Source organism: Heterodontus francisci, chromosome 2 (genome assembly GCF_036365525.1).
Source record: "Heterodontus francisci isolate sHetFra1 chromosome 2, sHetFra1.hap1, whole genome shotgun sequence".
Lineage (NCBI taxonomy): Eukaryota > Metazoa > Chordata > Chondrichthyes > Heterodontiformes > Heterodontidae > Heterodontus > Heterodontus francisci.
Window position 1 is genome coordinate 8,611,696 of NC_090372.1, and position 26,912 is coordinate 8,638,607.

The 26,912-nt window shown below is 42.0% G+C and overlaps 2 protein-coding genes and 1 long non-coding RNA gene across 5 annotated transcripts in view; 1 reads left to right on the forward strand and 2 right to left on the reverse strand.

The window, feature by feature from the left end:
• atp2c1 (ATPase secretory pathway Ca2+ transporting 1) overlaps positions 1-16,484 on the forward strand; it is a 122,399-nt gene extending 105,915 nt beyond the window's left edge. For both annotated transcript variants that reach the window (XM_068054073.1, XM_068054080.1), the window contains 6 exons: positions 6,601-6,669; positions 6,846-6,962; positions 8,291-8,438; positions 8,764-8,859; positions 10,071-10,212; positions 15,391-16,484. In XM_068054073.1, the coding sequence (XP_067910174.1) occupies positions 6,601-6,669; positions 6,846-6,962; positions 8,291-8,438; positions 8,764-8,859; positions 10,071-10,212; positions 15,391-15,509 (691 nt within the window). In that variant the 3' untranslated portion in view covers positions 15,510-16,484. The remainder of the gene's footprint in view (positions 1-6,600; positions 6,670-6,845; positions 6,963-8,290; positions 8,439-8,763; positions 8,860-10,070; positions 10,213-15,390) is intronic.
• aste1b (asteroid homolog 1b) overlaps positions 1-26,912 on the reverse strand; it is a 90,943-nt gene that overhangs the window by 41,629 nt on the left and 22,402 nt on the right. The gene's annotated exons all lie outside the window — the stretch shown is intronic.
• On the reverse strand, positions 898-25,097 carry LOC137381491 (uncharacterized). 2 transcript variants are annotated; one of them, XR_010977186.1, is made up of 3 exons: positions 23,217-25,097; positions 9,419-9,690; positions 898-1,117 (listed from the first exon to the last, which is right to left on the reverse strand). It is a non-coding gene; the product is annotated as an uncharacterized lncRNA (long non-coding RNA). The 2 variants fall into 2 exon arrangements; XR_010977187.1 differs by lacking the exon at positions 898-1,117 and having other exon boundaries at positions 8,167-9,690; positions 23,217-23,257; positions 23,705-25,097.

A 26,912-nucleotide genomic window follows, 5' to 3' on the forward strand; every position in this document is an offset into this window, starting at 1 on the left:
TTATTTGTACCTTACGTTGAGATTTCACCATGAAAAATCATCAACAGTTACATCCAAAAATACTAAGGATCCTTGTTAGAATTTATGATTACCGGATTCTGTACTATCATAGTGTGTAGTGCTGAAGTTTACGGTCATTTGCACGTGCGGCTGTGTGCTTTTATCAGCATGTTTACAGCTGTCTGCCCTGACGAGTAGAAAATCTGTTTAAGTGTCTTTTTGTTTCATATTGTTTATGCAGCTCCCTAAGCTCTCCTACAGAGCAAGTGTACTGTATATATTGTCATACATCACTTACATGAAATTGAGACACAGGTTAGAATCCCATATCGAAAGCTTGTAGTAATGTGCCTTTTGGAAGAAAAGAGGATGAGTCAGCTCAAATGAACAGTTCAGGAAAGATTTGCAAACTCTATTTCTGAGCCATACCTTTACACCTGACAGTTTGTTTTCAGAATAAGTTTAAAACTTGCACCTATCTGTTTTGGTTTTTAACTTACAAATGGGGCATAATTTAAAAATTAGACCCTGACCTTTCAGTAGTGAAATTAGTAAACACTTCTACACACAAAGGGTGATAGAAATTTGGAACACTCTCCACAAATAACCTGATAGAACTTCACATTCAGTTTGAAAAGGATATTACGACACGACCGCTCAAGACAAAGCCCCCAATCAAAATATATGATTCTGATTGTGGTGGGAGCAACGCACTGTCAAATCAGTCCTGTCACTCCACTGATCGCCTAACATATCACTTTAAATTTTCCAAATTAAAGAAAACTACAGCCGAATTGAACGATCTATTAATTCCCCGAATGAAGTGAACCAAACCAGGTATCTATAGATCAACAAATTAACTGTTTATTAGAGAAAACTAAATTCTTAAACACTACTAAGATATAAACAACATTTTGAAAAGAAGTAACAAAGTCCTTGCAGATTTACACTCCTGCTGAAGTGGAATCTTCCCAATGTAGAAACGGTCCAGGGTTGCTTGAAGTCTTCGCTGTTGTCCGATGGGGAAGAAAAAAATTCTTCAACAGTAGGACAGTGAGTAGTGTAGTTCAGCAGTTGAAGTGTTGCTCTTCTTCTCCAGCGATGAACATAGCAATTACTGTTCAGTAGTCAAAGTAATTGGTTATTTTCTTTAAAGAAGTTAATCTGGCTTGAAGCTTCTTTAAAATTTTGAGAGAGTATAATAAATAGGGTTTAAATAGACAGAGGGAGAGCTCTCCTATTTCCATCAGTACATGCTGGCGGAACAGTCTGTGTCTCAACAAAAAGCCAGTTTTTCAGCTACTTTCAAAAGTCAATTGCAACATTGTATATCTTCTTCTTGGTCTCTGGCTGTATTCGGGCAACCAAGATGCACTTTCCTTGCTAACTTCTGAGACTGGCTTGTTCTCAATGCAGTACTGATCCTTTGTGCTGTCTTAAAGACACACCGCATATTTCCCCCCCAAAAAATAATCATGACAAGGAGAAGTGTGGGTCTATGACTAGTGTTTTAAGCCTAATAAAGGTAAGTACAAGGGTATGAAGACAGAGCTAGCTAAAGTGAACTGGGAAACTAGGTTAAAAGGTAGGACAGTAGGGATGCAGTGGCAGACTTTTAAGGAGATAATTAATAACTCTCAGCAAAGATTTATTTCAGTGAGAAAGAAAGATTCTTTGAGAAGGATGCATCATCTGTGGCTAAAGAAGTTGAGGATAGTATCAAATTAAAAGAAACACTGTACAAATCTGCACAGATTACTGGTAGGTTAGAAAATTGGACAGATTTTAAGAACCGGCAAAGAATGATGAAAAAAAAATTAACATAGAAACACAGAAAATAGGAGAAGGAGTAGGCCGTTCGGCCCTTTGGGCCTGCTCCGCCATTCAAAAAAGATCATGGCTGATCGTCTAATTCAGTACCCTGTTCCCGCTTTCTCCCCATATCCCTTGATCCCTTTGGCATAAAGAAATATATCTATCTCCTTCTTGAATATATTTAGTCACTTGGCCTCCACTTTGCGGTCAAGAATTCCACAGGTTCACCACCCTTTGAGTGAAGAAATTTCTCCTCATCTCAGTTCTAAATGGCATACCCCGTATCCTGAGACTGACCCTTGGTTCTGGACTCCCCAGCCATCGGGATCATTCTCCCTGCATCTAGCCTGTCTAGTCCTGTTAGAATTTTATAGGTTTCTATGGAATCCCCTCTCATTCTTCTAAACTCTGGTGAATATAGGCCTAGTCGACCCAATCTCTCCTCATACGTCAATCCTGCCAGACCAGGAATCGGCCTAGGAAATGTCTTTGCACTCCTTCCATGGCAAGAACATCCTTCCTCAGATAAGGAGACCAAAACTGCACACAATACTCCAAATGTGGTCTCACCAAGGTCCTGTATAACTGCAGTAAGACATCCTTGCTCCTGTACTCAAATCCTCTTGCAATGAAGGCCAACATACCTTTCGCCTTCCTAACTGCTTGCTGTACCTGAATGCTTGCTTTCAGCGACTGGTGTTCAAGGACACCCAGGTCTTGCTGCACCTCCGCCTTTCCCAATCTATCACCATTCAGATAATCTGCCCTTCTGTTTTTACAACCAAAATGGATAACCTCACATTTATCCATGATATACTGCATCTGCCAAGCATTTGCCCACTCACCCAACTTGTCCAAATCACATTGGAGCCTCTTTGCATCCTCCTCACAGCTCACATTCCCCCCCAGCTTTGTATCGTCTGCAAACTGGGAAGTGTTATATTTACTTCCCTCACGCAAGTCATTAATATATATTGTGAATAGCTGGGGCCCAAGCACTGATCCCTGCAGTACCCCACTAGTCACTGCCTGTTACTTGGAAAAAGACCCGTTTATTCCTACTGTCTGTTTCCTGTCTGTCAACCAATTCTCAATCCATGCCGTATATTGCACCCAAATCCCATGTGCTTTAATTTTGTACACTAAACTCTTATGTGGGACCTTATCAAAAGCCTTCTGACAATCCAAATACACCACATCCACTGGTTCTCCCTTATCTATTTTACTAGTTACAGCCTCAAAAAACTCCAGTAGATTTGTTAAGCATGATTTCCCTTTCGTAAACCCATGCTGACTTTGTCCAATTCCGTTTATGCTTTCCAGGTGTTCTGTTATCACATCCTTTCTAATAGACTCTAGCATTTTCTCTACTACTAATGTAAGGCTAACTGGTCTGTAATTCCGTTTTTTCTGTCCCTTTTTTAAATAGTGGGGTTACATTTGCCATCCTCCAATCTATAGGAACTGCTCCAGAGTGTATAGAATTTTGGAAGATGACCACCAATGCATCTACTATTTCCAGGGCTACTTCCTTTAGTACTCTGGAATCTAGATTATCAGGCCCTGGGGATTTGTCAGCCTTTTAACCCCATTAATTTCCCTAGCACCATTTTTTTTTTTACTAATACTGATTTCTTTCAGTTCCTCCCTCTCATTAGACCTTTGGTTCCCTAACATTTCTGGGAGGTTATTTGTGTCCTCCTTTGTGAAGACAGAACCAAAGTATGTGTTTAATTGTTTTGCTATTTCTTTGTTCCCCATTATAATTTCCCCGTTTCTGACTGTAAGGGACCTACATCTTTTTCTCTTCACATATTTATAGAAACTTTTACAGTCAGTTTTATGTTCCCTGCAAGTTTACTCTCAAATTCTATTTTCCCCCACTTAATCAACCTCTTTGTCCTCCTTTGCTGAATTCTAAACTGCTCCCAATCCTCAACTTGCTGCCTTTTCTGGCAATTTTATATGCCTCCTTGTTGGATCTAATACTATCCCTAATTTCTTTTTTAAGCCACGGTTGAGTCGCCTTTCCAGTTTTATTTTTGCGCCAGACAGGAATGACTAATTATTGTAATTCATGCACACATTCTTTAAATATTATCCTAAATATTAGCCTATCCACCGTCAACCTTTTTCGTAAAGTTCCCCAATCTACCACAGCCAACTCGCGCCTCATACCTTTGTATTTTCCTTTATTTAGATTCAGGACCCTAGTTTCAGATTCAACTACTTCACTCTTCATCTTAATGAAGAATTCTATCCCCAAGGGACCCCACACAACAAGATTGTTAATTAATCCTTTCAATTAATTAAGAGGGGTCAAGTAGAGTATGAGAGAAAACCAGCTAGTAATATAAAAACAGATAGTAAGAGTTTCTACAAGTATTTAAATAAGAAAAGAGTAACTAAAGCTAGAGTTGGTCCTCTAACGAGTAAGTCTGAGGAATTGATAATGGAAAACAAGGTAACAGCGGAGGTGTTGAACAGGTATTTTGTGTCTGTTTTCACTATAGAAAACCTGCCAAAAATACTTGAAAATCAAGAGGTGAAAGGGAGGGAGGAACTTAAAACAATCACCAACACCAGGGAAAGGGTGCTAGGAAAACTATTAGACCTAAAGGCTGACAAGTACCCAAGACCAAATGGCTTGCATCCTCGGGTCTTAAAAGAAGTGGCTGCAAATATAATAGAGGCTTTGGTTATAATCTTCCAAAATTCCTTAGATTCTGGAAGGGTCCCAGCGGATTGGAAAATAGCAAATGTAACAACTTTATTCAAGAAAGGAGGGAGACAGAAAGCAGGAAACTATAGGCCAGTTCACCTAACATCTGTCATAGGAAAATTACTAGAATCCATTGTTAAAGAGGTTATAGCACGATACTTAGAAAATAATAATAGGTTCAGAAAGAGTCAACTTGATTTTGTGAAAGGGAAATCGTGTTTAATTTATTAGAGTTCTTCGAAGAAGTAACAAGCAAGATGGATAAAGGGGAACCTGTAGATGTGGTGTACTTAGATTTTCAAAAGGCATTTGATAAGCTGCCACATCAGAGGTTACTACACAAGATAAGAGCACATGGTGTAGGGAGTAACATATTAGCATGGATAAAGGACTGGGTAGCTAACAGGGAAGCAGAGAGTAGGGATAAATGGGTCTTTTTCAGGTTGGCAAGCTGTAACTAGTGGAGTGTTACAGGGATCAGTGCTGGGGCCTCAACTATTTACAATTTATATCAATGACTTGGATGAAGGGACCGTATGTATGATAGCTAAATTTGACAATGACATCAAGATAGGAAGGAAAGTAAGTTGTCAAGAGGAGGTTAAGAGTCTACAAAAGGATATAGATAAAGTGAGTGGGCAAAAAATTGGCAGATGGAGTATAATGTAGGAAAATGTGAACTTGTCCAATTTAGAAGGACGAATAGAGAAGCTGTATACTATTTAAATGGTGAGAGATTACAGAACTTGGTACAGAGGGATCTGGGTGTTCTGGTACATGAATGACAAAAGGTTAGTATGCAGGTACAGCAAATGATTAAGAAGGCAGATGGAATGTTGGCATTTATTGCAAGGGGACTAGAGTAGGGAAGTTTTACTGCGGCTGTACAGGACCTTGGTGAGACCACATCTGGAATACAGTGTACAGTTTTGGTCTCCTTATTTGAAAAAGTATATAATTGCATTAGAAGCAGTTCAGAGAAGGTTCACTTGACTAATTTCAGGGATGAAAGGCTTATCTTATGCAGAAAGGTTGAACAGGTTGGGCTGTTGAACCTGTTGGAGTTTAGAAGAATGAGAGTTGATGTTATTGAAACATATAAGATCCTGAGAGGTCTTGATAGAGTGGATACCAGGGGGATGTTTCTTCTTGTGGGGGAGACTAGAACTAAGGGACACAGTTTAAGAATAAGAGGTCTCCCTTTTAAGACTGAGATGAGAATTTTTTTTTCCTCAAAGGGTCATTAGTTTGTGGAATATTCTTTCCCAGAAAGCGGTAGAGGCTGGGTCATTGAATTTATTCAAGGCTGAGTTAGATAGATTTTAGATAATCAAGGGAGTCATGGATTATGGAGGGAAGGCAGGAAAGTGGAGATGAATCTATAGCCAGATCTGCCATGATCTTATCGAATGGCGAAGCAGGCTCGAAGGGCAAAATGGCCTACTCCTCCTCCTAAGTTCTATGTTCCTAAATGGCAGTTGATGGGTCAATTGTTAATTTTAAATCTGAGATTGTTAGATATTTGTTAACCGAAGCAATTCTGGGAATTGGGGCAAAGGCAGGTATGTGGAGTTAGGTCACAGATCAGCCATGATCTCATTGAATGGTGGAACAGGCTCGAGGGGATAAATGGCCGCCTTCTGTTCCTATGCTATCCCACACATCAGAGTGACTGCACAGCTCAGAGTGATGCTGTGCTTTGTTACAGGATGGCCATTGTCTGGATTCTTTTACATCAGTTCTTCGTAGAACAAAACACTTCTGGCTGACTAACCGATCTTAGTATGTGTCAGTATGATCTGGGCAGTGTGCTAACTATGTTAGTTTAGTTTAGTTTAGTTTAGAGATACAGCACTGAAACAGGCCCTTCGGCCCACCGAGTCTGTGCCGACCATCAACCACCCATTTATACTAATCCTACACGAATCCCATATTCCTATCACATCCCCACCTGTCCCTATATATTTCCCTACCACCTACCTATACTAGGGGCAATTTATAATGGCCAATTAACCTATCAACCTGCAAGTCTTGGTTAGTAAATGTCAAACTTTCCGTTCCAGGTCTGCAATTGAGGAGGGCAAAGGGATTTACAACAATATCAAAAATTTTGTTAGGTTCCAACTCAGCACGTAAGTATGACTTGGGATGATTACCTAAAGGAAATTCGTCCATGACTAGCTTACTTTACAAGCATATATAATGTTTAAATATTTAGCTGCAAGTTGGTCTTTGTTAAAATTTCTTTGCTGTATGATAAAACATAAATTTATACAGCAATTCCATGCAGTTTGATTATTTTTTCCAGGAGTATAGCTGCTCTAACGTTGATTTCTCTAGCCACGTTGATGAACTTTCCTAATCCACTAAATGCTATGCAGATTTTATGGATCAATATAATTATGGATGGACCACCAGCGCAGAGGTAAAAGGAGTTCACATTATTGATGCTAACTGCCTGATTATAAGTAGTGGATGCCCTATAGTGCTGTTCATGATGAATTCTAGGATGTGGCATTTATGAAACTGGCCAAAAGTAATCACTCCTGCTCCCAGCAGATTCCCCACAATAGTGCTGAGCTCTCCCTTCATGCAAACACCTTCCCTCACCACTTGATCCAGAATGTATGTCCTTCTCCCCTGTCTCAACAAGGTCTCCCTCTCCAGCAGCAGTTTTTGTTCATCCCCACAACAGGATATTTTTTCCCTATCCTGTGAAGAGTCTCTTCTCTTTCTCCATTCATTGCACTGAAATTAGTGAAATTGGGACTTTGTTAATCAGACATCAACTCTGTGCGTATCACTTTACCTCTTTTTCTCATGCCTCTTTTCCTTGCCCTAATTTCCTTTTGCATCACCCTGTTTCATCACTGCTCTTTTCACTGCCTTCACGTTCTTCATTCCTCTTCTCCGTCCTCTCCCCTCTCCTTCACTTCATTTTCCACACTCTCTTTCTCTATTCTTTCTTTTCACTTTCACTTCTTTCTTGCCCTTCGGTATTACATCTTGTACCTGCTTATTTCTGCAATACTTTCTTCACGCACCTGCCATACTGCGTGTGAAGAAACTGCAGCAGTGAGGAGAACTGAACTGTAGAGAAGGCACAGGGAGAGATCAGGAGCAAGTGGGCCCTGGTAGTCTTTGGGGTTGGGGCAGCAGAAATGCCCCTAATTTTATAAGTTAATGATTTTTTTTTTGTGTGACAGACTACATTTTATTTTTAAAGGTTTATAGTGGGGTGGCTGCATATCAGCTTTTTTTTTTGTTGGAATGTGAGTGGGTTGAATATTTTTGGTGAAATTATTTGAGGGGGTATGGGGGGGGGGCAGGTTTTGCATAATCTGACAAAAGGAGAAAACCATAGATTTAAACACAGTATCAGTTTTTAAAAATACAATTTACAAACTTGAGTCAAGACTGTGTTAACTTGATTGAGATTAAAATGTCTCAAACTTGAAAACAACCAAAAGGAAAAATCCAATTGACTTTTTTTTTTGTTTTTTTTTTAAAAACACAAACACTATCAAGCTGTAGTAGATTTCTAAAGTTCTCCTTATAGATAAAGAAATAGGTTCATCCAGGAGTTCACATTGGTTCTCCTACTGCATATTTAAGCAATATGTTCCACTTTATATGTTTTAAAGAAACAAACTTTGTTCTAATGTTCTCTCTAAACTTTTTAATCTTGCAAAATGTCAACAAGTTATTCTAAGTAGTATTATAAATTGTTTTTGCTTTGTTCTGTATGCCCAGCCTGGGAGTAGAGCCTGTTGATAAAGATGTCATCAGACAGCCTCCAAGAAATGTAAAAAACAGCATCCTGACCAGAAACCTGATTGTTAAAATTTTGGTTTCATCGCTGATTATTGTTTCTGGGACATTATTTGTCTTCTGGAGGGAGGTAAGAACCTGCTAGCCAATTGCACCAATGAAGAATACAATTTCTTCCAGGTGGAAACCACCTTTGCTCTTAGTTAAAACATGGGAGTTGTCCTTTCTGTACAAACTTTTAAAATTACTAGCTGATTAGATGTTTCTGCTTAAAGTAAACTGGTAATCAAATTACCTTTTTAACAAAGATATCAGTTTTTTTTAAAAGCATGAAACTTGTATTTAAGAGTTAATTCGATCCATTGGGTGAATCCTTTTATTTTAAAGATTTCATTTTAAAATAAGCATAAAATGTTGTGCTGGTACTGAGTTGTGAATTTATCTGTGTTTCTCAGTTACAGGATAATGTAATAACGCCACGTGACACAACTATGACTTTTACCTGCTTTGTTTTCTTTGACATGTTCAATGCATGGAGTTCCAGGTCACAGGTAGGATATGAAAGTCTTGGAATTTCAACCAGTGTATTTATGCAGTTCGGGCTCTTAGGCACCAAAACGGAATTTTTTTCTTTCATATTACATAACTGCCCTCAACCTTGTTTGGGTTAATGTGTCTATGAATCTTCAATGAAAGGTGTTAAATTCAGCTTTGTGAAATGTAGCTAAAAACTCCAATTTCATGAAGCTAACACAAATCTCTTCCATTAGTGAAATTGCTTCCAAGAAGTTTGTATTTTTGTGTCAAATACTCCTCACCACTGTTTCCTAACTGATGGAAATCTTTTCACGATGTATTGATAGTGTTACGATCAGGTGAAGAAAGGTCAAATAACTCCCCTCTTTTCCCTCTCCTGTTTGACCATAACAGGTTTATTTCTTCTTTAAGTGGATACCTGCCAATTCACTGAGTGTTTAACTGTTTACGCGCCATGATCATAAAAAGCCAATCGGACAGGTTTTCTCGAGTCTAAGAAAGAAAGACATTATCTTTTTTGTACTTAAACCGATCTAAATAACACAATACTCTCCAATTTTCACACATACTTACACGCATAGGTTACAGAGTGGGGAGAGATACATTGGTTGAATTAGAGTCCAGAGAAGTAAAAGGGGTATACAGTCTGTGGAGATTGGCTGGCTTCAGGCTAAATTCGGTGGTCACGCGACTTTCCTTTGGTGGTTATTCGGCTTCCGGTTTGAAGATGTGGACAGCTGATTCATTGGTTCTCCGGGAGGCAGCAATGCGACTGATCCCCTTCAAGGGGGTCTCCATCTGTTCTTTCCGGAACCTTCTCAAAGCTCTGTAGCTCCACCCTCAGGCTTAAGTAATTAAGCGCAGTGAATATTGATCAGTGAACAGACTAATACAATCAAACACAAATCAATTAAACCATTGATCACTACTGTCTGCAGCAGGGATATGCCTCGATGGTTACGGTCAGCAGGCAGAGGTCGAAGCTTGCAAGATTGAGTGGTTTGTCTCCACCAGTTTAATACTCAGGTTTCCAGCCAGTCGATTAAAATCATCACTCAACATAGCACATTTTGTGACAATAGGTAAAGCTCTTAATAAAGATAATAGTTAAATATATATAGAGTATCGAGTCAAATATGTGTATAGTTAATTAAAAGATGACCATGTTAGTGCTGAAAATGATTTTGCTTACTTCTCCCTTTCTGCTCTTTTTCTCCCTCCCCAGACGAAATCAGTCTTTGAGATTGGGTTGTGCAGTAACCGAATGTTTTGTTATGCTGTACTTGGATCCATCATGGGGCAGCTGCTGGTTATTTACTTCCCTCCACTACAGAAAGTTTTCCAGACAGAAAGCCTCAGTATATTAGGTGAGACCTTTCCTTTGTTTTGGACGGACTTCACAGTCAGGTGCTTGATGTTTTTGTAGTACGATAATTCTTCACCACTTGACAAGATGGCTCCTGGGCTGGAAGCTCCCTAGGAAGCTCCCTTACTGTTCAACGATATCCATGGCCATCTGCTCCCATTCCTAATGTTTTCTCCCCCAATCTACCCTCTTAAACTGTTTAAACTCCCCTGGCTCTTTAAATCAGTTCATTTTAGCCCTAACTAAAAGCTAACAGTTAGTTTAGTGTATGTTACCTGGGCCCACTGCCCTCCCCCAGCCACACCTGCTCTTTGTTTTGTCAATGAAATTGATCCGGACGAAACTGACAAGCACAGCTGTCAATACTTTAATCTCCGATCCTGCTGTCTTCACCGCCCAGAGTGTCTGCAGCCACGGCGTGCGGTAAGTCCTTTGAGGTGAAGAAGGAGCAGCGGGACCCTAGAGAAGTCTTGAAAAAAGGTGCCCCGATCACCCAAAAAATCCACGAACGGCCCCCCGGCCGCAACTTCAAAGCACCCGCGGGAGATGGCTCGGAGAGCATCTGCAGCGCACTGTCGGCAATGCTGCATGCCTTTATTTAAACCACTGAAAAAAAAACCCTTAGTGAATGTAATCACCTCTGTAAGTCTGCCAAAAGATGCTTCACCTCCTGAAGGACGTGGATGAGTGTTCCGGACGTCGATGGTGGGCACTAGGGACCTTTATTACCTGCACCCGCTTTCCCCCCCTTCCCCTTCCCTGCTCCACCCTCTCAGCTCACCCCCCAACAACCCCATCCCAGCCCGCCCCCTCTCGCACCATCTTCCCCCCGCACCCCCTTCCCCTGCACCCCCCCACCCCACCCCCTTACAGCCCCCTCGCACCCCCCCTCCCTCCACCCTCGCATCCCCTCCTCCCACAGGCACCATCCTACACCTGTGTAGGGGCCCTAACAACCCCACTGCCTTGTGGGCGTCTCGGGAGAGACCAAGGCTAAGGGAGTAAACCCTAACAGATAATCCGGAGCGGAACCCCGAAGGCGGTCATGTGTCACCTTTGGCATGTATCCGGCAGTTCCTGCAGCCATACCGGTGCCAAACGTCGTGCTCTGCACTCCTTTGGACCCCACCAGAAAGGCCGAGAGGGGGGTTTTGACGACTGGGCAACTCTCAACCTCCATAAACTTGCCCAGGCATGCGCCATGGAGAGGTCACTCCATAGTTGCCTCACAGCGACTGACACAACACGGAAGGCAGCAGTTACGGGTTATAAGTCCAGATAAATTGGCGTAGAAACTGGGCATACAGCCAACCAAATCAGAACTCAGTGATGCCATTGATTCTCTAGCATGGAAGATGGCAGGATCCCCAAAGACACATTGTACAGCGAGCTCGCCACTGGTATCAGACCCACCGGCCGTCCATGTCTCCGCTATAAAGACGTCTGCAAACGCGACATGAAATCCTGTGACATTGATCACAAGTCGTGGGAGTCAGTTGCCAGCGTTCGCCAAAGCTGGCGGGCAGCCATAAAGACGGGGCTAAAATGTGGCGAGTCGAAGAGACTTAGTAGTTGGCAGGAAAAAAGACAGAGGCGCAAGGGGAGAGCCAACTGTGCAACAGCCCCGACAAACAAATTTCTCTGCAGCACCTGTGGAAGAGCTTCACTCTAGAATTGGCCTTTATAGCCACTCCAGGCGCTGCTTCACAAACCACTGACCACCTCCAGGCGCGTATCCATTGTCTCTCGAGATAAGGAGGCCCAAAAGAAAAGAAAAAGAAATTCTTCACCTGTTTGTGCATTTGGCAGATTTGATGTGATTAGCCATTCTCCAATTTTTTATTCATTTTCCTAAATTTTACTGCGTTAACTACTAAAGTAATTTACATATAATGGAATTTGTAGGTTTGGTGCCATTCAATATTTGCACAAAAATCTGCTGAATCATTTCATTGATCATCATAAAGTGATTCTTGAGGCTAGTTTTAAAATGGTACCTGCACCTTAATTGACTAATGTAATTAAAGGTAAATAGTTGATAATACAAAATTTAACAAGATAAATTAATTCCAGAAATGCAATTGAGGAAGACTGTGTGGTATTTTGTTTTACAATGTTTCATATGAAACCAGAATTAATTGAACTCAAACTGTGTTAATATTCTTACACTGTAGGTGTTTCATGGATCTATAATTCTGCTGTTGGGTTAAATGAGGTGATTTTAGTGTTGTAAGCCAGGCGCGTATCCATTGTCTCTCGAGATAAGGAGGCCCAAAAGAAGAAGCACAGGGAGCTAGTGCATGGACATTGTTCATCTACAACCTGAACTGTAGTAGCAGCAAACGTTCTTACAATGAGTCTAATTATTTAAAGGAGCCTCACTTCTGACAATTAGTCATAAGTAACTATGATTTAGTCTCCTTTCTATTTTTATCATTTTGTTTAGATGAGTGCAGAGGATGTAGTGGGAAGGAGGCATGAAAGAATAACTAGCTTGTAAACAAGAGAATTGAAATGCCACATCAGTTAAACTTTGTGTTAATGACTTCTGAATTTACAATCTTAACTGATGCCTTGCTTAACGAATGCTGCAGCACAAAGGAATAGGAAATGGGTCTGTGCCTCCATTTCCCCACATGGTGAGCTCTTGACTTCAATTATAAGACTGTGGCAAGTTGCCAAGTGGAAAGCAGGCACATCCAACGTGCCATAAAATGCCTTTAACATAGTGAAATATCCCAAAGCACTTCACAAGACAGGGCGAAAATCAAGACACCAAGCAGAAATTAGGCAAGGTGACCAGAGGTAATGGCTACTTTTTGAGGAAGGTGGGAAGAAATAATGAAATACAGAGGGGTTTAGGAAGAAGACTCCAAGGCTTTGATGGTAGAAGTCATGGCAATATGGGTGGGAGGGAGGGAAGTACAGCAGTGCAGAACTAGAAAAGCAGAGGGTGGTGAAGCTCATGATGAGATTTGTTGTTGAAGCCATGCATAATGAAGTCAATGTTTTAGAGGATGGGAAGCCAGTGGAGGATGCAAGATTGATGAATGGGACTTAAGATGGAATTGGGGATACAGGTTGTGAATTTCTGGGTGAGTTGTGGTTTGGGAGGAGAGCATGTATGAGGATTTAAGTGATGGTAGGGGTGATGTAAAGATTGAGATTGTCTTAAGAATGGACTGGATGTGAGGTTTGAAGCTCAACTCAAGATTGAATAAGACATCAAGCTTGTGCATTCTGAATGAGTAGCTAGGGAGGGCAATGGACTTGAACTGAGGGATATATTGTCTGGCAAGAACCGAATGGGATAGCTTCAGTCTTGCCAGTGGTTAGTTGGAGGAAGTTCTAACTCAGTCACTATTCCTTGTCTGGTAGGGAATAAAAACAGCATAGGAACAGTACAGTTGAGAGCATTAGAGAAGTAAAGTTGAGTGTTGACAATAACATCAGTTGCATTTAAAGTAATCATTAATATACATACATAAGTTGACCCCATGCTTAAGGATGACGCCTTTGAGGTAATCATGGATGAAATCTTGGAAAATATTGGAGTTAACCATGCAGACGTGGGAGAAGCTATTGCAAGAAATGTATTGACTACATTGGGACAGTTAGAAAGCAAAAATATCAAACTACAGGACAATAGTTTACGTTTCAATAGGGCTTTTCATTTGCTATATGGAAGTTGAGATATACCTACCTGTTGATCACATTTCATTGGAAAACGAGAGGGAGTAGTACTAATTCTCACTTTGGTCTTGCAGATTAGAAGAACCAAAAGAGCTGGTCTGTCTACTTAGGGGTATATTCTGAGTACCACTGATGCAGTTGGATTCAATAACTCATGCAAACTAGTTTGCCTGTATAAATCAATGTTCTAAAAAGTTAACAAAAATATATATTTTTTTAAATGGAGCTCTGGTTAAGCCACAACTAGAGTATTGCATCTAGTTCTGGCCACCACACTTTAGGAAGGATGTAACGCTCCTTGAGAGGGTGCAGAGGAGATTTACCAGAATGGTTCCAGGGATGAGCAGTTTTAGCTCTAAGGTTAGGTTGAAGAAGCTGGTGGTGTTCTCCTTGGAGCAAAGGATTTTGAGGGGAGATTTGATAGCTTAGACTTAAAAGTGGGTTCTTGCTTCTTATTGTGTTTTGTGTATATGGCTTGAGTTTTTTTTTAAAGATTTGTTGTACAAAATTGTGTCAGGTTTAGATAAGGTAGATAAAGAAGAACTGTTCACAGCTGATGGTACAAGTACTAGGGGACACACATTTAAGGTTTTGGGCAAGAGATGCAAGGGGGTTGTAAGGAAGAACATTTTTACACAGCGAGTGGTAGGGCCCTGGAACTTGCTGCCTACGAGGGTGGTGGAAGCAGAGACAATCAATGATTTCAAAAGGAAATTGGATGTGCACTTGAGGGAAAAAAACTTGCAGGGCTACGGGGATAGAGCGGGGGAATGGTACTGATGGGATTACTGTAGGGAGAGCCATTAAAGACTCGATGTTCCGAATGGCCTGCTCCTGTACCATAAATCGCTCCAAGACTCTTATCTTTGCAAGTTGCCTTTTTCTGTGACTAATGTATATCTACCATCAATCCATATTATTTAAAAATGCTGGCGATACGTACACGGTTTAGAGATTTCAAGTCTGTTGATTCTGTTTATGCTCGCCCACTGATAACATATTTGCTGCGTGATTGAGATTTTGTTGCTTCCACTTCTAAAAGGCATCCATATGATCCAAGGTGATTTACATAATTTTAGGTGCATATGCTGAAGGACGTGAATGGCTTGAGATGGGTCAGTGCTGCTTTGTAACAGAGCACCAGGGAGTGTCCTCTTGCAGCAGTGCTCAGAATCACATTGGAGCAGGTCGAGGCTGGGATTCCATCTACCATCCCTCCAAAATTCCATGTCATTCTTGTGTCCAATTTGCACTTAGCTTAGACTTAAAAGTGGGTCCTTGTTTGTCATTGTGTTTTGTGTATACGGCTTGAGTTATTTTTTGCTTTGAAAGGCAGAGTAGTAATGTGAAATACTTTGTGAGAATACAGTATTGTATTTCACCAACATGCAGGGTTCTGAACCCTTTGTATGAGTCATGATTTCACAAACTGTTGCTATATTCTTCACAATGTATATTAATTATCTTCCTTACTTCTCTCTTTTAGATCTTATTTTTCTGGTGGGACTCACTTCCTTAGTTTGCATAGTCTCTGAAATCATCAAGAGGGTGGAGAGACGAAAAGAGAAAAGCCCAAAACAAAGTAAATCCTTTCTAGATGTATGATGCATATTGCATCTTGGAATTTAGCGAACAAAATACTAGGTACCTAATGACCTGGTGCTGTGTTTGAAGGCTGAACTTTGAATTGAAATATAATGGCACTCATAATTTAAAAGGACTGAAAAGATGTGTTGAAAATGAGAACTATGAAGTATCTCTCGATCTCCATCTGTTGGGATAGCACAATGCAAACCAGATGCAGAATTTTTCCCTGCAGACAGTGTGATTTGCTGCTTAAATGTACATAGCATTTTGCTTTCTGTATAGGAAAGACTCTGCGAATGGATGTGGTGTAGAGTCTGTGTTACACTGGATGGAATGAAAGCCTTTTCTTTTCCTAATTTCAATACTATTATTTATCAATAAATAGTATGTTATTTTATATATGGTGGTGTGGATCTCAGTAGCATAAATTAGGTGTTCATATGCAGTGGGCATTCCATTTATTCCAAGATGTAAGCCACAAAAGTAAGATGCCTGCAGCCCATTTATTTTCTTAATATAAAATAATGTTAAAAAATAAATTGCTGAAGTGCTTTTGTGTTCTTGTTTTATAAACTTTGGATATCTTGACCACTATAGAAACCATGGTTTGCAATCTAGAGGCTGTATCACAAGTGTATGTATGTGTTTTAACAGAAGAAGTGCAAATGTGTACAGTTTCGTGTCAAATGAAGTCTGTGTATGCTGGAGCATCTAATTGATCAGATATGACCTGTAATACTGGCCTAAGTACAGAGTCTGCATTTTTGATTTTTTTTGAATACTTGTTTGTTCTCATTAGTAATTGAATGCATTTATTGTGTAAACTGTGATAACATAAACATCATTGCTATTTCTAAGATTTGGCAAATTAATGAAGACCGAAAACAGAGGCAGTGATTTTTGTTATATATATTGCATTTGGGTGATGGATATCATTTGTCAGGCTACATCTGTGATGGAAAAATACAGTTTATAATTAAAAGATCTTTGTAAGACCTGCCTCTTTTCTTGTCCCACTTTGCAATCTCAGCTAGTGGAAACCTTCTTTCAACACAGAGTGCATGTTATTGTGATTGTTGTACTAAATTTACTTAGAACCATAGAAAAGTTACGGCACAGGAGGAGGCCATTCCGCCCGTCATGTCTGTGCTGGGTGAAAAACCTAGCCGTACAATCTTAATCCCATCTTCCAGCAGCTGGTCCATAGTCTTGCAGGTTACAGTACTTCAGGTGCATGTCAAGCTATCTTTTAAATGCTATCTTTTTAAATTTTAAATCCGAAGAAGGGTCACTGACCCGAAACGTTAACTCTGCTTCTCTTTCCACAGATGCTGCCAGACCTGCTGAGTGGTTCCAGCATTTCTTGTTTTTATATCTTTTAAATGAGTTGAGGGTTTCTGCCTCCACCACCATTCCTGGCAGTGAATTCCAGACACCCATCACCCTCTGGGTGAAAATGTTTTTCCTCTTGTCACCTCTAATCCTTCTACCAATAACCTTAAATCTGTGCCTCCTGGTAACTGACCTCTCCACTAGAGGAAACAGGTCCTTCCTGTCTATCTAGGTCACTCATAATTTTGTACACCTCAATAAAGTCACCCCTCAGTCTCCTCTGTTCCAAGGAAAATAACCCTAGCCGATCTAATATTTCCTCTTAGCTGCTACTTTCAAGCCCTGGCAACATTCTTGTAAATATCCTCTGTACTCTCTCCAGAGCAATTATGTCCTTCTTGTAATGTGGTGACCAAAACTGTACGCAATACTCCAGCTGTGGCCTAACCAATGCTCTATACAGTTCCAGCATTACATCCCTGCTTTTGTATTCTATACCTTGGCCAATGAAGGAAAGTATTCCATATGCCTCCTTCATCACTCTATTTACCTGTTCTGCCATCTTCAGGGACCTGTGGACATGCACTCCAAGGTGTCTCACCTCTTCTACCCCTCTCAATATCCTCCCATTTATTGTGTATTCCCTCACTTTGTTTGCCGTCCCCAAATGCATTACCTCACACTTCTCTGGATTGATATTTGTGATCGTAATGAGCTTTCTTTTTCTGCTTTAACTTACCCTGTAAGCCTCGAGATAACCAGGGGGCTCTGGATTTGGCCACAGGCCTAAACTATGCCTGTGGAATCCCGCTTTTGAATGCCTCCTGCTGGTTTGCACTGATTTTCCTTCAAGTGGCTGTGTATCCAGTCTACTTTCGCCAGATCACCTCAGTTTTGTAAAATGTCTTCCCCCAATTTAGAACTTTTACTCCTGTTTTATCTTTGTCCTTTTCCTTGATTATGCTAAAACTAGCAGTATTATGGTCGCTATCTACAAAATGGTCACCCACTGCTACTTCATCTACTTGCCCAGCTTCATTACCGAAGACTAAATCTAGAATTGCACCCCCTCTCATCACGCTTGTTACGTGCTGGCTAAAAAAATTTCTCTTGAATGCAGTTCAAGAATTTTGTGCCCTTCACACTGTTTGTATCCCAGTTGATATTAGGGTAGTTGAAATCCCCAACTATTATTGCCCTATAGTTTTTGCACTCAGAAATGTGCCTACATATTTGTTCTTCTAACTTCCTCTTACTATTTGGGGGTCTATAGTACACTCCTAGTAGTGTGGCTGTCCCTTTTTAATTTGAGCTCCACCCATTTAGCCTCATTTGATGATTCATTTAGCATATCATCCCTCCTCACTGCTGCCATTGATTCCTTAACCAATGCTACACCCCCTCCTTTTTTTAATCCCCGCCCCCCCATATCCCACCTGAAAGGTCTATATCCAGGGATGTTGAGCTGCTATTTATTTATTTTTATTTTTTATTTAGAGATACAGCACTGAAACAGGCCCTTCGGCCCACCAAGTCTGTGCCGACCATCAACCACCCATTTATACTAATCCTACACTAATCCCATATTCCTACCACATCCCCACCTGTCCCTATATTTCCCTACCACCTACCTATACTAGGGGCAATTTATAATGGCCAATTTACCTACCAACCTGCAAGTCTTTTGGCTGTGGGAGGAAACCGGAGTACCCGGAGAAAACCCACGCAGACACAGGGAGAACCCGGGTCGCTGGAGCTGTGAGGCTGCGGTGCTAACCACTGCGCCACTGTGCCGCCCTTGCTATTCTTGTCCCTCTTTCAGCCAAGTTTCTGTTATAGTAATCTTTGATCTAATTTAAATTGCTACATCCCACTTAAGTTACATTTGCTATTCTTGCCTATTAGTCGATCAAATCTTCAGATTCAGAACTGCTCAGTATTTCCATGGACCACTTTCCAAATGATTGGGGTATCTTTCCAAGGTATGATTGTACATTTGCAGACAAAAAGAATTTAGGGAGATAGGTAGCAGATTAAAAAGTAGGACCTCAAGGGTTAGAATCTCTGGGTTTCTTCCGGTGCCACGGGCTAGTGAGTATATGAATAGGAGGTTAGAGCAGATGAATGCATGGTTGGGGAGATGGTGCCGGAGGGAGGGCTTTAGTTTCCTGGATCACTAGGCCTGTTTCTGGCGAAGGTGGGATCTGTATAAGATGGACGGGTTGCAACTGAACCTGAATGGGACCAGCATCCTTGTTGGGGAGGTTTAAACTAATTTGGCAGGGGGATGGAATACAGAGTGGAAGCACAGTAGGGGGTGTTGTACAATCAAATATAAATGAGAAGCTAAGTCAGTCTGGAGGGCAGAGTAAATGTAGATCTGTTAAGGCTCAAGCAAATAACGTGAAGCTGGATTGTATCTGTTTTAATGCAAGGAGTCTTACTAGGAAGGCTGATGAATTGAGGGTGTTGATTAACATATGGGAATATGATATTGCTATCACTGAGACATGGTTGAGGGAAGGGCAGGACTGGCAGCTTAATATCCCAGGGTATAGAATATTCAGATGTGATAGGGGAGGGGGTAAAAGAGGAGGTGGCATTGCACTGTTGGTTAAAGAGTCAATTACTGCACTAAGGAGGGATGATATGTTAGAAGGTTCCTCTAATGAGGCCATCTGGGTAGAACTTAACAACAAAAGGGGCCTATCACTTGGCTGGAAGTGTACTTCAGACCTCCAAACAGTCAGGCAGTGATAGAGGAGCAGATATGTAGGCAAATCTGAGAGGTGCAAAAATAATAGGGTATTAATAGGGGATAGTATTAGTGCAAAAAGCTTAAAGGGGGCAGAATTCTTCAAATGCATTCAGGAGAGCTTTTTGAGCCAGCATGTAGAGTGTTCTACAAGAGGAGGAACGGTACCGGATTTAATCCTAGGGAATGAAGCCAGACAAGTGGTAGAAGTGGCAGTGGGGGAGCATTTCGGGGATATGACCATAACTGTAAGATTTAAGGTTGTTATGGGAAAGGACATAGAGGGACCGGAAATGAGTACTGAATTGGGGGAAGGCAGGTTTCAATATGATAAAACAGGATCTGGCCAAAGTGAACTGGGAGCAGCTTCTTCTAGGAAAGTCTACATCAGACCAGTGGGAGTCATTTAGAAAAGAAATTGTGAGGGTTCGGGTCCAGCATGTTCCCATAAAGGTGAAGAGGAACAGGTCAAGGGAACCCTGGATGCCAAGGGATATAGAGGATTGGATTAGGAGAAAAAGGAAGCATGTGGCAGATTCAGAGTGCTGAAAACAGTGGAGGCCTTAGAGGAGTATAGAAAGTGTAGGGGGAGTACTTAAAGTAATTTGGAGAGTGAAGACAGGCCTGAAAAATCACTGGCAGACAAGGTGAAGGAAAATCCCAAGCCTTTTTTGTAAGTATGTTAGGGGCAAGAGGATAACCAGGGAAAAAGTGGGGCCCATTAGGGATCTAAAAGGCAATCTGTGTGTGGAGCAGGAGGACATAGGTGAGGTTTTGAAAGATGAAAAGTAATCGGTGTTCACTATGGAAAGGGACGATGTCGTGATCAGCGAAGGGGGTTGTGATATACTTGATCAAATTAGCATTGAGAAGTATAAGCTGTATTAGCGGGTTTAAAGGTGGATAAATCCCCAGGCCGAGATGAGATGTATCCCAGACTGCAGACTGCTATATGAGGCAAGGGAGGAGAAGCGGGGGCTCTGACACAAATTTTCAGATCCTCTCTGGCCACAGGAGAGGTGCTGGAGGACAGCGAATGTGGTACCATTATTCAAGAAGGGTAGCAAGGATAAACCAGGTAATTATAGGCCTGTGAGTCTAACATCAGTGGTAGGGGAATTATTGGAAAGAATTCTGAGGCAGGATTAATCTCCATTTGGAGAGGCAGGGATTGATCAAGGATGGTCAGCATAGCTTTGTCAGGGGGAGATGGTGTCTAACAAATTTGATTGAATTTTTCGAGGCAGTGACTAGAGGTGTAGATGAGGGTAAAGCAGTTGATGTAGTCTACATGGATTTCAATAAGGCTTTTGATAAGGTCCCGCATGGGAGATTGGTTAAGAAAGTAAGAGCCCATGGGATTCAGGGTAATTTGACAAATTGGATTCAAAATTGGCTTAGTGGAAGGAGGCAGAGGCTGATGGCAGGGGGTTGTTTCTACGATCGGTGGCCTGTGACCAGTGAGGTAGCGCAGTGATCGGTGCTGGGACCCTTGCTGTTTGTCGTGTACATTAATGATTTAGACATAAATATAGGAGGTATGTTCAGTTAAGTTCGCAGACAACACCAAAATTGGTGGTGTCGTAAATAGTGAAGAGGAAAGACTTAGATTACAGGACCATATAGATGGGCTGGTAAGATGGGCGGAGCTGTGGCAAATGGTGTTTAATCCTGAGAAATGTGAGGTGATGCACTTTTGGCAGGACTAACAAGGCAATGGAATATACAATGGATGGTAGGACCCCAGGGAGTACAGAGGGTCAGAGTTGTCCATAGATCACTGAAGGCAGCAGCACAGGTATATAAGGTGATTAGGAAGCCAAACGGGATACTTATATTCTATGCCTTGGCTAATAAAGGTAAGAGTAGGGAGGTTATGATGGAGCTGTATAAAACGCTGGTTAGGCCACAGCTGGAGTACTGTGTACAGTTCCGGTCACCACACTATAGGAAGGATGTGATTGCAATGGGGAGGGTGCAGAGGAGATTCACCAGGATGTTGCCTGGGCTAGAGCATTTCCATTATGAGGAGAGACTGGATAGGCTGGGCTGGTTTTCCTTGGAGTGGAGAAGGCTGAGGAGGGACCTGATTGAGGTATACAAAATTATGAAAGACAGGAAGAAACTTTTTCCCTTAGCGGAGAGGTCAATAATTAGGGGGCGCAGATTTAAGGTAAGGGGCAGGAGGTTTAGAGGGGAGTTGAGGAAAAATTTTTTCACCCAGAGGGTGGTTGGAATCTGGAACACACTGCCTGAAGGGGTGGTAGAGGCAGGAACACTTAGGACATTTAAGAAGTATTTGGATGAGCACTTGAAACGCCATAGCATACAAGGCTACGGGCCAAGTGCAGGGAAATGGAATTAGTTTGGACGGGTGTTTGATGGTCGGCACAGCCACGTTGGGCCGAAGGGCCTGTTTCTGTGCTGTAAAACTCTATGACTCAATGATATCGTGTTGCCATGTGGCTATCTGTGCCCTCAGCTCATCGGCTTTATTTACTATACTCCTTGTATTTAAATAAATACCCTTTAACTGCCAAATGCCTGTTTTGCACACTTTTTAACCTTTGCTTCTTCTGTCTTTCAGAGTCACTCACTAATTTTCTGCTTCCCATTCCCTGCCCTGAAATTGCCCGATCTGAAACTGCCCTCAGGTTCCCATCCCCCTGCCAGACTAGTTTAAACCATCCCCAACAGCACTAGCAAACCTTCCTGCAAGGATATTTGTCCCAGTCCTGTTCAGGTGTAGACCGTCCAGCTTGTACAGGTCCCACTTTCCCCAGAACCGGTCCCAATGCCTCAGAAATCTGAAGCTCTCAAGTCATGCATTCATCTGGTGTATTTTATTTCTATTCTCAGTAGCACATGGCCTTGGGAGTAATCCAGAGATTACGACTTTTGAGGTCCTGCTTGCTAATTTCTTTCCTAACTCCCTGAACTCAGCCTGCAGGACCTCATCCCTCTTTCTTCCTATATCGCTGGTACCAATGTGCATCACGGCCTCTGGCTGTGCACCCTCACCCTCCAGAATGCCCTGTAGCCGCTCGGTGATATTCATGACCCTTACATCAGGGAGGCAAAGTACCATCCTGGAACCACGTCTGTGACCAAAGAAACACCTATCTGTTCCCCTAACTATAGAGTCCCCTACCACTATTGCCCTCTTGTCTTTTCTCCTCCCTCCCTGCACAGCTGAGCCACCTATAGTGCTCTGGTCATGACTCTCGCTGTACTCTCCAGAGGAACCCTCTCTCCCATCGGTACTCAGAACTGAATACTGGTTAGAAAGTGGGATGCTCTCCAGAGACTCTTGCACTATTTGCCTTGACTTTCTTGTCTGTCTGGCAGCCACCCAGTCCCTCTGCCTGTGCTCTCTTAAGCTCTGGGGTGACTACCTCCTGAAACGTGCTATCCATGTCGTTCTCTGCCTCATGGATGCACCACCGTGAATCCAGCTGCCGCTCGAGTTCCGAAACCCGGAGTTCAAGCTTCTGCAGATGTGTTTGTAAAGGACACGTGGTGCGTCCACGACTTCCCACATATCACAGGAGGCACATTCCACTTGGCTGAGCTGCCCTGCCATACCTTAGCTTTACAAAAAAAAAATCACTACTAATATAATAAGTAGAATAACTTACCAAATACTTGCCAATCAGCTTCTTCCCCTGTACTGTGGAGGCTGAAAAAGCAGAAGAGAGAGAACAAAGAGCACCTCCTTCCCCTACTCAGTGAAATCCCTCACACAACTCGCAGCCTTATACTCTGTCCAAATAGCACTTCCCAATTAATAATTAATAAATTACACCAACTTAAACCTTGGTAGTAACAACTTTACCACTTGCAAGGTAGCTATTAGAGGGTTTAAAAAAAAACTTGTGATTTTTTTAAAGCTATTTATAGGCAATAACTTAGCAACCAGTTTACAGATTTCCCGTGATGTCACTTTTTTTTAAAACCCTGTGCATGCCAACACAGCCCAGAGAGAGAGACCGCGGACCTGTGCTCCGCTCCCAGGTATGTAGGCCTCGAGCCCCGCTCTTTACTTATAGCTACCTCCTCCCAGGTCTGCTAACTGCTGCTCCGCTCCCAGGTAAGTAAGGGCCTCGAGCCCCGCTCTTATAGCTACCTCCTCCCAGGTCTGCTGACTGCTGCTCCACTCCCAGGTAAGTAACGGCCTCAAGCCTTGCTCTTTATTTATAGCTGCCTCTCCAGAGCCGCTTCCTCCCAGGTCCGCTGACTGCTGCTCCGCTCCCAGGTAAGTAAGGGCCTCGAGCCCTGCTCTTTATAGCTGCCTCTCCGGAGCCACCTCCTCCCCGGTCCGCTGACTGTCGCTTCACTCCCAGGTAAGTGCTTAAATGCCATCAAATGCAGCACAGTAAAATAACAGGTGGCACTGTGCCCCTCGAGGCCCCACAAGCTACCTACATGTGTATTTTTTTTTCTGCCAGCTCCCAAAGTCATAGCTACATGTAAACATTGCTATCAGACCACACTGTCACTTCTAGCTTTATGGGCTGAGCAGCTTAGCTACACATACTTTTTACTCAGAGTGGAACAGGTTTGGAGAGGAGGATGGAGGAGCAAATGGCAGACCAAGTAAGAAGCAGCAGGGTGACTGACTACAAACTGGAGAAGCTGGGGTTGTACTCCTTGGAGCTGAGGAAAGGTAAGGGGAGATTTAATACAGGTGTTCCAAATCAAGAAAGGTTTTACTACAGTAGATTGGGTGGAGCTATTTTCAGTGACAGGAGGGTTGATAACCAGAAGCCACAGGTTTACAATAATTGGGAAAAGGACCAAAAGGAAGATGAGAAATTATTTGGTATGTTATTCTCAGGGATAAACTGCCTGAAAGGGTGGTGGAAGCTGATTCAATAGTAACTTTCGAAGGGGAAAATTTTGTAGGGAAATTGCCGACAGCAGTGGGATTGGATAGTTTCTTCAAAGAACTGGCAGGGATACAATGGGCCGAATGACCTGCTGCTGTACATTATCAATCTATGGACAATGCTTTAGAAATAGTCATTAGGATAGATTTGACAGCCAACAATATGTAGTTTCCATAGCAACAGAACACCTGAGCAACATTGCACAGCTGCTTTTGACTCTTACAACAGATCATGAATTTAATGAAGCCTCTTGAAGTGGCACTGAAGTGCCACTGAAAGTGGCAATGCAGGTGGATAAGGTAGTCAAGGCAGCATACGGCATCGAGTATAAAAATTGGCAAATCATGTTGCAGCTGTACAGAACCTTAGTTAGGCCACACTTCGAATATTACGTGCAATTCTGGTCGCCACACTACCAGAAGGACGTGGAGGCTTTGGAGAGGGTACAGAGGTGGTTTACCAGGATGTTGCCTGGTCTGGAGGGCATTAACTATGAGGAGAGGTTGGAAAAACTCTTGATTGTTTTCACTGGAACGACGGAGGTGGAGGGGCGACATGATAGAGGTTTACAAAGTTATGAGCGGCATGGACAGAGTGGATAGTCAGAAGCTTTTTCCCAGGGTGGAAGAGTCAGTTACTAGGGGACATAGGTTTAAGGTGCGAGGGGCAAAGTTTAGAGGGGATGTGCGAGGCAAGTTTTTTTTTTACACAGAGGGTGGTGAGTGCCTGGAACTTGCTGCCAGGGGAGGTGGTGGAAGCAGATATGATAGCGACGTTTAAGAGACATCTTGACAAATGCATGAATAGGAAGAGAATAGAGGGATATGGGCCCTGGAAGTGCAGAAGGTGTTAGTTTAGGCAGGCATCAAGATCGGCGCAAGCTTGGAGGGCTGAATGGCCTGTTCCTGTGCTGTACTGTTCTTTGAGTAGTGCTTGGGAGAATATCATGCCTTTCAGCAAGTTTATTAATGAACACAAGTGCACATGCAATATTCATTAAGCATAAGTTGCTTTTAAACTACTTTTACTTAACTTTGCACTAAGTGGGGACATATCCAATTCTATAGCTTTAATGCCATCCAGAATCATCTTTGGGATTGGGAATTATTGTAGAAACAAAATACCAAATTGTGATAATTTATGTAATAGTTTGACAATGAATACTATCCCTGATTTTACTGCACACTGCCAGAGGAAAGTTTCTATCCTATTAAGTCGTTTAAATATCTTAAACATTTCAATTAGATCACCCTTTCATCTTCTATAGTCAAGGGAATACATGTCTCGTCTATGCTATGTGTCTTTATTTAACCCTTTTAGCACTGGTATTCTGGTAAATATGCACTGTATCCCTTCTAAGGCCAGTATATCCTTCCTGAGGTGCTCTGCCCAGAATTGAACACAAATGGGGTCTATTCAGAGTTTTATCAACCTCTGTATTATATCCCTTCCCCCTTTGAAATAGTCATTTTTCTGTTTCTTTAATTATAATTTTTTTTTAATCATCCTCACTGAAACCTGTGTATTTTCTGTCTGTGGCTCAGTGTCAAATTTTGCTGTATAACACTCCTGTGAAACAGTTTGGGACGTTTTATTACATTAAGGCGCTATTTGAATCTAAGTTGTAGCTACAAACGTCCCTCCACCCCACCCCCGAACCCTTTTGTTTGAGGCATAGCAATTTTCTTGTAAAAACTGAAAAAAAGAAAATTTACACTTAAGCTTTTGCCGAAAATCTTTTAAGATTACAATCAGCTGATGGGGGAAAGAAGTGGTAGTGGAGGTAACCAAAGAGCAAGAACATATAGTGGCTTGAAAGGAGCTAAGTTTGGGTCTTCTCCAACCCCCACAAAGGAGTTTGACCCTGCACCACCTAATGCAACCAGATTCCTGCAGCTCCTAATTTGCCAACTCCACCCCCTTGCTGAACATATTCCCATTCCCAGATCCTGTGACTGCCTCAATATTTCAAAAGGTGAGTTTTTAAATCATCTAACACCACCTTCTTCATCCGGCCCCACGACCAAATTATTCATGGCACAAACATTACAGGATGCAATTGCTTTACAAGCTGATTTCTGTTTGATTCCACGGAGGAAATTGCTGTTTCTTAAGTTATGAATAAGTATAGCATGTTGCACATTATACACAGTAGAGCTTGGAATGCAGTGACTCCCAGCTGCATCAGTAACTGTTTTCCTTGCAAGAAACCAAACCAATGAGCCAGGCAAAATTAAGGAGTTTGTTGGAGGTTTTTAGATTAGAGATACAGCACTGAAACAGGCCCTTCGGCCCACCAAGTCTGTGCCGAACATCAACCACCCATTTATACTAATCCTACACTAATCCCATATTCCCACCAAACATCCCCACCTGTCCCTATATTTCACTACCACCTACCTATACTAATGACAATTTATAATGGCCAATTTACCTATCAACCTG